The 13,264-nt window shown below is 36.1% G+C and overlaps 1 protein-coding gene across 1 annotated transcript; it reads right to left on the bottom strand.

The window, feature by feature from the left end:
• Positions 1 to 591: 591 nt before the first annotated feature.
• ACTRT1 (actin related protein T1) lies at positions 592 to 1,724 on the bottom strand (the record flags this gene model as incomplete). Its single annotated transcript, XM_081222702.1, is given in 7 exon segments — positions 592 to 606; positions 610 to 896; positions 899 to 1,139; positions 1,143 to 1,364; positions 1,368 to 1,463; positions 1,467 to 1,643; positions 1,647 to 1,724. Coding segments are annotated over 7 exon segments (1,116 nt in total).
• Between the last annotated feature and the right edge of the window lie 11,540 nt (positions 1,725 to 13,264).

Below are 13,264 nucleotides of genomic sequence, written 5' to 3'. Positions count from 1 at the left end.
TCATCTCTCTCCACATCTCTCCTCTTTGACAAGGAAGGACAACAGCTCTATCTTATTTAGCTGCCTAACACTAGAGAGCCCTATTGTGCTAATTAAGAACCAGTTGACTGAAAGGGTCAGTTGAGCCCTAAGAGCTGGGTAGCATTCCTTCTTCTACTTAATTCTCCTCCCTCCCCACATTTTCCCTGGTAATTCTGTCTCTCCTTCACACTAGATCTATCAAAAATATCTAAGACACTTGATTAAAATGAAGATTCTAGGGACCTACTGAATCAAGCTTCTAGGCATGAGGCTCAAGTACCTGTTTTTACTACACACCCTGCAAGTGGACACAGCTGTAACACATATCCCAAGGATTTATTAGGAGAAAACAACTGAATAGGTCCCTGAGACAGGAAGGGTGGACTAGAATCACTTAAAAAGATTCACTACCTGGATGAAAAATTACTCTGGTGCTACCAAAAATGAACTGAAACCCAAAATGCCATATCACTTTTACTGAATACATGCTGAAGCCTAAGGGAAAATGTCACCTGCCACCAGTGCTCCCATGATCTGACAATTCAAGCTGTCCCCTGTGCTCTGAATACTTTAAAAGCATCTTCTCTAGACAACATATGTCCCAAACTCCATGAAATCTGCAGAAGGTATCCACATCTGCTTGAAACTGCTCAGAGAGGTCATGATGGATGCATCTATCCATTCAGAGAAACATCCATCAGGAGAAGCAGTGATCTTGATGGGAGTTCCTCTGAAGGTCAGCTGTTCCAGTTCTTTCATAAGTCTTTTCTCAAACCCAGGGAAGAGAGTGGTGCCCCCAGACAGCACAATTTTTTCAAAAATATTTTTCTGGATGTTGGTGTCACACTTCATAATGCTGCTGGAGACCATTTTGATAGTCCTGGGTTGTGGACACCCAGCTGGTCAGGTGCAAAAAGAATCTCAGGTACCTGGTTCAGCTGATCCACAAGGTGGATGACATTTCCATCTGGTAGTTTGTATTTTCTCAGGACCTCCTCTGGCTTCTTATGAATTTTGTTCTCTGGCTCTAAGGCCACATAGCACAGCATCTCTTTTATGTCATCCACTAAGGCCTTGTTGAGTATGCAAGGGTAGTTACACCCACTAGCCAGGAGGAGTCAGGTGAGGTGCTCTGTGATGTCTCTCTCTGCCACATAGAGTTTGGTGATGGCATGAGGAAGAGAGTAACCCTCAAAAATGGGGACAGTGCAAGTGATCCTGTTACCACTGTCCACCACTAAGCCCGTGACAGAGGCAGAGGTATAGAGTGCTACGACCATGTGGTTGGACAGGTAGAAGGCAGGCACACTGAAGGTCTCAAACATCACTTCTGCTGTGTTCTCTCAAGTCTCCCTTGGGTTCAAGGAGGGCTCAGTCATGAGCACAGGTTGTCGACAGGGTTTTACTCCCAGCTCCCACTCAAAAAGATACTTCCAGAGTTTTTACATGTCATCCCATCTTGTTACCAGTCCACGTTCAATGGGATAGTGCAAATGCAAGGCTCCATACTTGAACAGGGCTTTTCCCCCCACAGTGTAATTTTTCTGATTGGCTTCTGGTAAAGCCATGTTGAATTTAGCATGCCCCATGACAGAACTAATGACATGACGGGGCCCAGTCTCTCAAGACATGCCGACTTTGCAGAGTCCTGATCCATTGGCAAAAATTACAGCTGGAGTATCTAATGCATATGGGTTAAACATGTCTGCAGCACGCTCTTCTGACCTTCACCAAAATAAAGAAAGAACATGGCCACTTTGTGAGATAATAGGTACCTCTGGAAGTTTAACAGCCACAGGATTCCAAAGTTCTTAGGTTGTCACTAAAGCAGAGCTAGCAGGCTGTCCCCTAACCCCATCCTCAACCCATGAATACTGTCCCTTTTCAAGCAGCACAGGGCCTGCTGAGGCAATTTCAGTGATGACTGCTCACTATGTAATAAAGTGGCCGAGGCAACAATTGTTCTCAGAGAGCCTCAGAGGATGTTTAAGGGGTGGGGTCTCTGAGCCACCAGTACTCCTAGCTTGGTGAGACTTGAAACAGAGGAAGGCAAACCATACCTCTGAACAGCTTTTGATAAGTCTGTGAACATGAAGCAAAGGCCTAGGTTTAGAATCTAATGAAGCAGCCCAGCTGTGAGGTTGTCCCAGAAAGCTGACTTCTATACTCAGCTGAGCTGCTGTTTGTGGGATGACAATTATACCCTTTCCTTTGCTAAGGGAAGGAACTAATCATCATACACAGGTTCAGTTTGGAGTAAAGATGCCAACAATCCACTTCCAGAGGTGGTCAGAACACCCTTTCTTTTATTCCCCCTTATATTTGTTTTGTTTTAAAACAGCTTTATTGAGATAAATTTCATATACAATACATTCACCCATTTATATAATACATTTCCATGAATTTCAATATATTCAACTATGTACAAACATTACAAAAGTCAAGTTTAGAACATTTTCTTTACTTCAAAAAGAAACCCTGCACCTTTTAGCTATCACCCTCTTTGGGCCATCCTCATGAGCCCTAAACTCCACTAATAATATTTTTTTTGTCTCTATAGACTTATCTCTTCTGCATTTTTCATTTAAATAGAATTATATATGTGACCTTTCATGTCTGGCTTCATTCATTTAGCGTACTTTATTCAAAGTTCTTCCATTTGAATATAATTTTTTTTACCTATTCTACACCATAACATTTTTCACAGTATTTATTTATAATCCTTATTTATTTCTGTAAGGTTGGTAGTAATATCCCCTTTACTTTTTTGAACTTTTAAGAGAGCTGTCTTTTGGTTTCATTGATTTCTCTATTGTTTTTCTATTCTCTATTTCAATAATTCCTGCATTTTTATCACTTTATTCCTTTTTTAAAAATTTTATTTTATTTATTTATTTTTGGCTGTGTTGGCTCTTTGTTGCTGCGCGTGGGCTTTCTCTATTTGTGGTAAGTGGGGGCTACTTTTCGTTGTGGTGCACGGGCTTCTTGCTGCAGTGGCTTCTCTTGTTGCGGAGCATGGGCTCTAGGCATGCGGGCAGTAGTTGTGGCATGTGAGCTCAGTAGTTGTGGCTCACAGGCTCTAGAGCACAGGCTCAGTAGTTGTGGCTCATGGGCTTAGTTGCTCTGAGGCATGTGGGATCTTCCCAGACCAGGGCTTGAATCCGTCTCCCCTGTATTGGCAGGAGGATTCTTAACCACTGTGCCACCAGGGAAGCCCCCATTTTATTCCTTTTGCTTGCTTCAGTTTGCTTTTCTTTTTCCAGTGTGTTAAGTTTGAAGGTTAGACTATAGATGTAAAATTTTTCTTCTTTTTTTAAAATACAGACTGAGATGATTCATTTTATTTGTCAACTTGGCTAAGCTATTGTGCCCAGTTGTTTGGTCAAACACTAGTCTAGACATTACCATGAAAGTATATTGTTTATGTGATTAACATTTAAAATCAGTTGGTTTAAATAACAGAGATTAACATCCATAAGGTGTGTGAGCCCCATCCAACCAAATGAAGGCCTTCAAAGCAAAACTGAAGTTTCTGGGAGAAGCAGGAATTCTGCCTCCATACTGTAACGTAGAAAACCTGCCTGAATTTCTAGCGTGCTGGTCAGCCGTATAAATTTCAAACTCAAGACTGTAACAATATTATGGTTAAATTTATGTGTCAACTTGACTTGGCTAAGAGATGCCCAGATATCTTGTAGAACATTATTTCTGAGTGTGTCCATAAGGGTGTTTCTAGTAGAGATTAGCATTTGAATTGGTAGATTGAGTAAAGTTCAGCCTCACCAATGCAAGTGGGAATTATTCAAACTGTTGAAGGCCCTGAACAGAACCAAAAGACAGAGGAAGGACAAATTGCTCTTTGTGTCTCCAGGATACCCATCTGTGGACATCGGACATGGGTACTCCTGGGTCATGGGTCTTCAGACTTCGACCAGGACTTTCACCATTGACTCCCCTGGTTCTCAGATATTCAGGTTTGTACTGGAACTATATCACCAGCTTTCCTGGGCCTCCAGGTTACAGCTGGCAGTTGATGGGACTTCTCAGTATACAAAATGGCATGAGTAAATATCTTTTTATCTATCATCTATCTATCATATATTCTATTCTATTCTATTCTATTAGTTTTGTTTTTCTGGAAAACCCTGACGAACACAAACATCAACTCTTCTTTTTTTTTTAGCTTTTTTGAGGTATACTTAATATACATTTGCTCTGGTGATCAGTGATCATTGATCTTTGATATTACTATTGTAATTGTTTTGGGGCACCACAAGTTGTGTCCTTATAAGAAGGCAAAATTAGTAAATGTATATGTTTTGACTACTCTGTTGACCAGCTGTTCACTGATCTCTTTCCTGGAGCCTCCGTATTTTCTGCAACACAACAATATTGAAATTAGGTCAATTAATAACCGTACAATGACCTCTAAGTGTTGAAGTGGATGGAAGAGTCACACAACTCTCACTTTAAATCAAAAGCTAGAAATAATTAAGCTCAGTGATGAAAGCATGGCAAAAGCTGAGATAGGTTGAAAGTTAGGCCTCTGGCACCAAACAGCCAAGTTTTGAGTGCAAAGGAAAAATTCTTGAAGGAAATAAAAAGTGTTGCTCCAGTGAATACACAAATGATAGGAAGGCAAAATAGCCTTATTGCTGACATGAAGAAAGTTATAGTGGTCATGAGAGAAGACCAAACCAGCCACAACATTCCCTTAAGCCAAAGCCCAATCCACAGTAAGGTCCTAACTCTCTTCAATTCTATGAAGGCTGAGAGAGGTGAGGACACTCTATAAGGAAAGTTTGATGCTAGCAGAGGTTGGTTCATGAGATTTAAGGAAATAGGCCATCTCCATAACAACAAAGTACAAGGTGAAGCAGCAAGTTCTGGTTTAGAAGCTGCAGCAAGTTATCTAGAACATATAGCTAAGATAATGAAGGTGGCTACCCTAAACAACCGGTTTTCAATGGAAATGAAACAGCCTTCTACTGGAAGAAGATGCCAGCTAGGACTTTCACAGTGAGAGAGAAGTCAGTGCTGGCTTTAACTCTTAAAAAGACAAGCTGATTCTCTTGATAGGGGCTAATAAGTTGAAGCCAAAGCTCATTTACCATTTAGAAAATTCTAAGACCGTTAAGAATTATGCTAAATCTTCTCTGCCTGTTCTCTATGAAACAACAAAGTCTGGATGACAGCACATCTGTCTACAACATGGTTTACTGAATATTTTAAGCCCACCATTGAGATCTACTGATCAGAAGAAAAAATTCCTTTAAAAGTATTACTGCTCATGGATCACCCAAGAGCTCTGATGAAGATGTACAACAAGATTAATGCTGTTTTCATGCCTGCTAACATAACATCCATTCTGCAGGTCATGGTTGAAGGAGTTATTTTGACTTTCAAGTCTTATTATTTAAGAAATACATTTTGTAAGGCTATAGCTGCAATAGATAGTGATTCCTCTGATGGATCTGGACAAAGTACATTGAAAACCTTCTGGAAAAGATTCACCATTCTAGGTACCATTAAGAGGATTATGTGATTCATTGGAAGGGGTCAAAATACTAACATTCACAGGAGTTTGGAAGAATTTGATTCCAACCCTCATGGATGACTGTGAGTGGTTCAAGACTTCAATGGAGGATGTAACTGCAGATGTGGTAGAAATAGGAAAGATAATGGAATTATAATTGGAGACTGAAGAGATGACTGAATTGCTCTAACCTCATGATAAAACTTTAACAGACGAGGAGGTGCTTCTTATGGATAAGCAAAGAAAGTGGTTTCTTGATATATGGAATCTATTCCTGTGGAAAATGCTGTGAAGATTGTTGAAATGACAACAAAAGATTTAGAATGTTGCATTAACTTAGTGATAAAGCAGCAGCAGGGTTTGAGAGAATTGACTCAAATTTCAAAAGAAGTTCTCTGTGAATAAATTGCTATCAAACAGCATTGCATGCTACAGAGAAATTTTTCATGAAAGGAAGAGTCAAATAATATGGCTAACTTCATTATTGTATTATATTGAGAAATTGCCATCACAGCCCTTAATCAAACACTATACTAATTAGCAGCCATGAACACCTAGGAAAGAAACTTCACCAGCAAAAAGATCATAACTTGCTGAAGGCTCAAGTGATGGTGAGCATTTTTTTGCAATAAAGAATTTTTCAATTATGGTATATGTATTTTTTTAGACATAATGCTATTGCACACTTAATAGACTACAGTATAGTGAAAACATAACATATGCACTGGGAAATGAAAAATTTTGTGTGATATTTGCTTTATTGTGGTGGTATGGAACTGAACCTTCAAAATCTCCAAGGTATGTCCATATAATTTATTTATGTACTTATTTTTATCTTTTAATTTTATTGAAGTATAGTTGATTTCCAATATCATGTTAGTTTCAGGTGTACAGCACAGTGATTCAGTTATATACATATGTCTATAAATATACATATTTTCTTTTTCAGATTCTTTTCCCTTACAGGTTATTACAAAATATTGAGTATAGTTCCCTGTGCTATGCAGTAGATCCTTGTTGGTTATCTATTTTATATATAGTGATGTGTATATGTTAATCCCAACCTCCTAATTTATCCCTCCCCCACCTTTGGTAACCATAGCCTGTTTTCTATATCTGTGGATATATTTCTGTTTTGAAAATAAATTCAGTTATATCATTTTTCAGATTCCACAGAAAAGAAATATCATATGATATTTGTCTTTGTCTTGTTTACTTCACTTAGTATGATAATATCTAAGTCCATCCATGTTGCTGCAAATGGCATTATTTTATTCTTTTTTATGGCTCAGTAATATTCCATTAGATATACATAATATACCACATCTTCTTTATCCATTCTTCTGTCGATGGACATTTAGGTTGCTTCCATGTCTATTGTAAATAATGCTGCAATTAACATTGGGGTGGATATATATTTTAGAATTAGAGTTTTCTCCAGAGATTATCATAGTAAGTGAAGTAAGTCAGACAGAGAAAGACAAATAACATATGATAGCGCTTATATGTGGAATCTAAAAATAATGATACAAATGAACATATTTACAAAACAGAAACACTCACAGACTTAGAGAATGAACTTATGGTTATCAGGGAGAAAAGGGCAGGGGGATATATTGGGAGTTTGGGATTGGCAATGTACACACTACTATATTTAAAATAGATTACCAACAAGGACCTACTGTACAGCACAGGGAACTCAGCTCAATATTCTGTAATAACATAAATGGGAAAAGAAATTCAAAAAGAATGGATACTTTTATGGGTATGACTGAATTACTTTGCTAACTAACACATTATTGTTAATCAGTTACACTTCAATATAAAATTAAAATTTAAAAAGTAAATGAATAAATAAAAAAGATATGCCACACTAAAACTAATCAAAAGTAGTCTGGAGTGGTTAAATTAATATCAAAGTGTATGTCAGAGCAATGACTATTACCAGGGACAAACAGGGACATTTCATTATGATACAGGGGTCAATTCATCAAAAGTACATAACAGTTCTAAATATTTATGTACCTTACAGCACACTCCGAAAATACATGAAGCAAAACCTGATAGAACTATGAGGACAAACAAGTTTAGTCAGAGATTTGAATACCTGTACAATGATATCAACTAACTTGGCTTAACTAGTGGCATTAAAAAAAACACTCTACCAAACAGCAATAGAATACACATTCTTTTCAAGTGCACCCAGTACACTGAACAAGATAGACCATATTTGGGGCCATAAAACAAGTCTAAACTAAATTTGAGAAGATTCAAAGTATACTTTCTGGTTGCAATGGAAACGAATTAGAAATCAAAAACAAAAAGATATCTGGGAAATCTCTAAATATTTCAGAACTAAATAACACATTCTAAATAACCCATGGATCAAAAGAGAAATTAGAAAGTATTTTTAATTGAATTGAAATGAAAACACAACACACTGAAATTTGTGGATGCAGCTAATGCAGTACACAGAGGGAAATTTATAAAACTAAAATGCTTATATTACACACAAAACAATTGTCAAATCACTGACCTCAGCTTCCACTTCAAGAAACTAGGAAAATAAAAGCAAATTTTAAATAAATGTCTCCATATATATGCCCATGAGTGGGGTTGCTAGATCATATGGTAACTCTATTTTTAGTTTTGTAAGGAACCTCCATACTGTTCTCCATAGTGGCTGTACCAATTTACATTCCTACGAACAGTGTAGGAGGGTTCCTTTTTCTCCAAACCTTCTCCAGCATTTATTATTTGTAGACTTTTCTCATGATGGCCATTCTGACCAGAGTGAGGTGATATCTCATTGTAGCTTTGATTTGCCTGTCTCTAACAATTAGTGATGTTGAGCATTTTTTTATGTGCCTGTTGGCCATCTGTATGTCTTCTTTGCAGATATGTCTGCTTAGGTCTTCTGCCCATTTTTGATTGGATTGTTAGTTTTTCTGATATTGAGCTGTATGAGCTGTTTGTATATTTTGGAAATTAATCCCTGTGATTGCATCATTTGCAAATATTTTCTCCCATTTTGTAGGTTGTCTTTTTGTTTTGCTTATGGTTTCCTTTGCTATGCAAAAGCTTTTAAGTTTAAATAGGTCCCATTTGTTTATTTTTGTCTTTATTTATGTTACTCAAGGAGATGGATCTAAAAAGATATTGCTGCCTTTCATGTCAAAGAGTGTTCTGGCTATGTTTTCCTCTATGAGTTTTATAGCACCTGGTCTTACATTTAAGACCGGGTCTTTAATCCATTTAATTAAGTCTTTAATCCATTTCAAGTTTATTTTTGTATATGGTGTTAGAGAATGTTCTAATTTCATTTTTTTACATGTAGCTCTCCAGTTTTCCCAACACAACTTATTGAGGAGACTGTCTTTTCTCCATTGTATATTTTTGCCTCCTTTGTCATAGATTAATTGACCATAGGTTCATGGGTTTATTTCTGGGCTTTCTATCCTTTTCCATTGACCTATATGTCTGGTTTTTTTTGCCAGTACCATACTGTTTTGATTACTGTAACTTTGTAGTACAGTCTGAAGTCAGGAAGCCTGATTCCTCCAGCTCCATTTTTCTTTCTCAAGATTGTTTTGGCTATTCAGGGTCTTTTGTGTTTCCATACAAATTTTAAAAAATTTTGCTCTAGTTCTTTGAAAAATGCTACTGGTAATTTGATAGGGATTGCATTGAATCTGTAGATTGCCTTTTGTAGTATAGTCATATTATCAATATTGACTTTTCTAATCCAAGAGCATGGTGCATCTTTCCATCTGTTTGTGTCATCTTCAATTTCTTTCATCAGTGTCTTATAGTTTTCAGAGTACTGGTATTTTGCCTTCATAGGTAGGTTTATTCCTAGGTATTTTATTCCTTTTGATGCATGGTAAATGGAATTGTTTCCTTAACTTCTCTTTCTGATATTTCATTGTTAGTGTATAGAAATGCAAGAGATTTCCGTGTATTAATTTTGTATCCTGCAACTTTACCAAATTTAATGATAAGCTCTAGTAGTTTTCTGGTAGCATATTTACAATTTTCTATGTATAGTATCATGTCACCTGCAAACAGTGACAGTATTACTTCTTATTTTCCAATTTGGATTCCTTTTCTTTCTTTTTATTCTCTGATTGCTGTGGCTAGGAGTTCCAAAACTATGTTGAATAAAAGTGGCAAGAGTGGGCATCCTTGTCTTGTTCCTGGTCTTCGAAGAAATGTTTTCAACTTTTCACCATTGAGTATGATGTTAGCTGTCAGTTTGTTATATATGACCTTTATTATACTGAGGTATGCTCCCTCTATGTCCACTTTCTGGAGAGTTTTTATCATAAGTGGATGTTGAATTTTATCAAAAGCTTTTTATGCATCTGTTGAGATGGTCATATGGTGTTTATTCTTCAGTGTGTTAATGTGGTGTATCACACTGATTGATTTGTGGATACTGAAAAAGCCTTGCATCCTTGGGATAAGTCCCACTTGATCATGGTGTATGATCCTTCGAATGTATTGTTGGATTTAGTTTGCTAATATTTTGTTGAGGATTTTTGCATCTCTGTTCCTCAGTGACATTGGTCTGTAATTTTCTTTTTTCTGGTATCTATTTCTGGTTTTGTATCAGAGTGATGGTGGCCTCATTGAGAATGAGTTTGGGAGTGTTCCTTCCTCTGCATTTTTTTGGAATAGTTTCAGAAGGAAAGGTGTTAACTCTTCTTTAAATATTGGTAGACTTCACCTGTGAAGCTATCTGGTGCTGGACTTTTGTTGGAAATTTTTAAATCACAGTTTCAATTTCAGTACTTGTGATCGGTCTATTCATATTTTCTGTTTCTTCCTGGTTCAGTCTTTGGAGATTGTACCTCTCTAAGAATTTGTCCAATTCTTCTAGGTTGTCCATTTTACTGGCAGATAGTTGCTTACAGTAGTCTCTTAAGAGCTTTTGTATTTCTGTGGTGTTGTTTGTAACTTCTCCTTTTTCATTTCTCATTTTATTGATTGGGGCCCTCTCCCTTTTTTTCTAATAAGTCTGGCTAAAGGTTTATCAATTTTGTTTATCTTTTCAAAGAACAAGCCTTTGGTTTCATTGATCTTTTCTATTGTTTTCTTAGTCTCTATTTCATTTATTTCTGCTGTGATCTTTATTATTTCTTTCCTTCTAACTTTGGGTTTTGTTTGTTGAATAAATAATTTTTTCTGCTTTATACTTATTTTTTTCATTAGTCAATTGATGTCTTTCATAAATTCAAGAAGCTTCTTAGGTAATTTTTCTCAATATTGTTTTTCCCATTTTCTCTCTCTATAGTATTCATATTAACCATACTTAACTTCAATTTAATTCTCAATTTAATTTTATCTATTGCAGTTGCAGCCTCTTTCTGTTACTTTCTGTTTAACTTCTGTTTTCACTTCATTAATATCTGTGTAGCAGTGTAAATTTACAATTATCACATCAACTGTATGCCTAATATTATTTTACTTCCAATATCAATAATCATTTATCATTTCTATCTAAAAGTTTTTTCTTTCCTTTCCAAAACTGCTTCATCATTTTCAGTGGTCACTTATTCATTCATCACACATTTAAATATTGACTTAATTTACTTAAACATATGTTTTTATTTCATATACTGTAGTATACAATTGCAAATTATGCAGTGGTTTAAGCCAAATACTGGGATTTATCTTCTGATTCTAACTGACATTGCTTATTTAGACATGAGTCAATATTCTAGTGATATTTTTATTATAAAATAATGTTCTTGGCCTTTCATCTGTAAAAATTCTTTGAGGTCTGTATTTAATGTGAATTACACTAGAGAGAATGTGCTACTATAAAGGATCAGTTTAAACTAAAATTTTGACTCTGGGATTTATAAGCCATGTAGGTGCACTGAATCCTGTTCCTACTTCTATAAGTGTAGAATATGTTTAGGACTTCTTAGGATAAGTTGTTCTACTCCAAAACCAATATTCCCATCAATTTTCATAAGCATTTCTGTGTTCAGTATCTACTCATGATAGTAACTTACTTCACTTTATTCTTTTCACTCTAAATATGGAAGATTACAGTTATTAGTTTTACCCAACTAAAGGAATCTTTTTCCAATAATTATCTGTCTGCTACATTAACTGAATAGATACATCAGTGGCCACACATGAAAAGAATGTAGACTTTACAGAACTTTTGTAATAAAAATCACTAAACAACCAGTAACAACAACACAATCAGCAAAGAGTGACAAAAAAAACACCTTAAAGTGGAGAAAGAATCTGATTTTCATAGCTGCCACATTGTAATATTAAATATGAAGAGATAAAAAGGCAAGCCACAGATGTGGAGAAAATGTTTGCAAAACACATGGCTGATAAAGGACTGTTATCCAAGATATTCAAAGAACTCTGAAAGCTCAACAGTAAGAAAACAACCTGATTAAAAAATGCAACAGAGACCTTAACAGACATCTCACCAAAGATATACAGATGGCAAATATTGTATAAAAAATGCCCACATCATGTCATCATGGAAATGCAAATTAAAACAACATGAGATACCACTATGCACCTGTTAGAATGGCCACAATCCAGAACACTGGCAACACAAAATGATCGTGAGAATATGGAGCAACAGGAACTCTCATTTACTGCTGGTGGGAATGAAAAATGATACAGAAAGTTTGACAGTTTGGTAGTTATTTTTACAAAACTAAACACACTCTTATGAAATCCAGCAATCTTGCTCCTTGGTATTTATCAAAGAGAAATGAAAACTTGTGCTCACACAAAAACCTGCACATGGATATTTAGAGCAGCTTTATTTATAACTGCCAAAATGTGGAAAGAATGAAGATGTTCTTCAGTAGGTGACTGGATAAATACATTACGTTACATCCAATCAGTGGAATAGTTTTCAATGCTAAAAATAAGTGAGCTGTCAAGTCATGAAAAGACATGGAGAAAACTTATGTGCATATTACTAAGTGAAAGAAGCCGATCTGAAAAGGCTACATATTGTATGATTCCAACTATATGACATTCTGGAAAAGGCAAAACTATGGAGACAATAAAAAATACAAAGATCAGTGGTTTCCAGGGGTGTGGGGGAGGTATGTCTAGGCAGAGCACAGAGGATTTTTAGGCCAGTGAAAATCCTGAAACTTTAAATCTGTTGAAGAGTAAATTTCAATTTGCCCCTTCCTTCAGCCCTTGGCAACCACCATTCTACCTTCTGCTCCTCTGAGTGTGACTATTTTAGATACCTCATGTAGGTGGAATCATGCAATAATGGTCCTTCTGCGACTGGCTTATTTCACTTAGCATAATGTCCCCAAGGTTCATCCATGCTGTAACATATGGCAATATTTCTTTCATTTTAAGGCTGAATAATATTTATTGTGTTGGTATACCATATTTTCTTTATCCACTCATCTGCTTATAGTTATTTAGGTTGTTTCTAACACTTGAAAATTGTGAATAGTGCAGCAATAAACATGGTAGAATCAATAGCTCTTCAAGATTCTAATTTAAATTATTTCAGGTAAATACCAAGAAGTGGGAAAATGTATCATACGGTAGCTATAGTTCTAAGTTCATAAGGAAACTCCATACTGCTTTCCATCACAGCTGCACCATTTTATATTCCCATCAAAAATGTAGCAAGGTTCCAATTTTCCCACATTTTTATTCCCACTTATTAATTTTTGGTTTTTGCTGCCT

This window comes from Mesoplodon bidens (assembly GCF_964165515.1).
Source record: "Mesoplodon bidens genome assembly, chromosome: X".
In the NCBI taxonomy this organism is placed as follows: Eukaryota; Metazoa; Chordata; class Mammalia; order Artiodactyla; family Ziphiidae; genus Mesoplodon; species Mesoplodon bidens.
The sequence above is the reverse complement of the archived record's forward strand: the minus strand, read 5'-3'. Positions and strand labels throughout refer to the sequence as shown.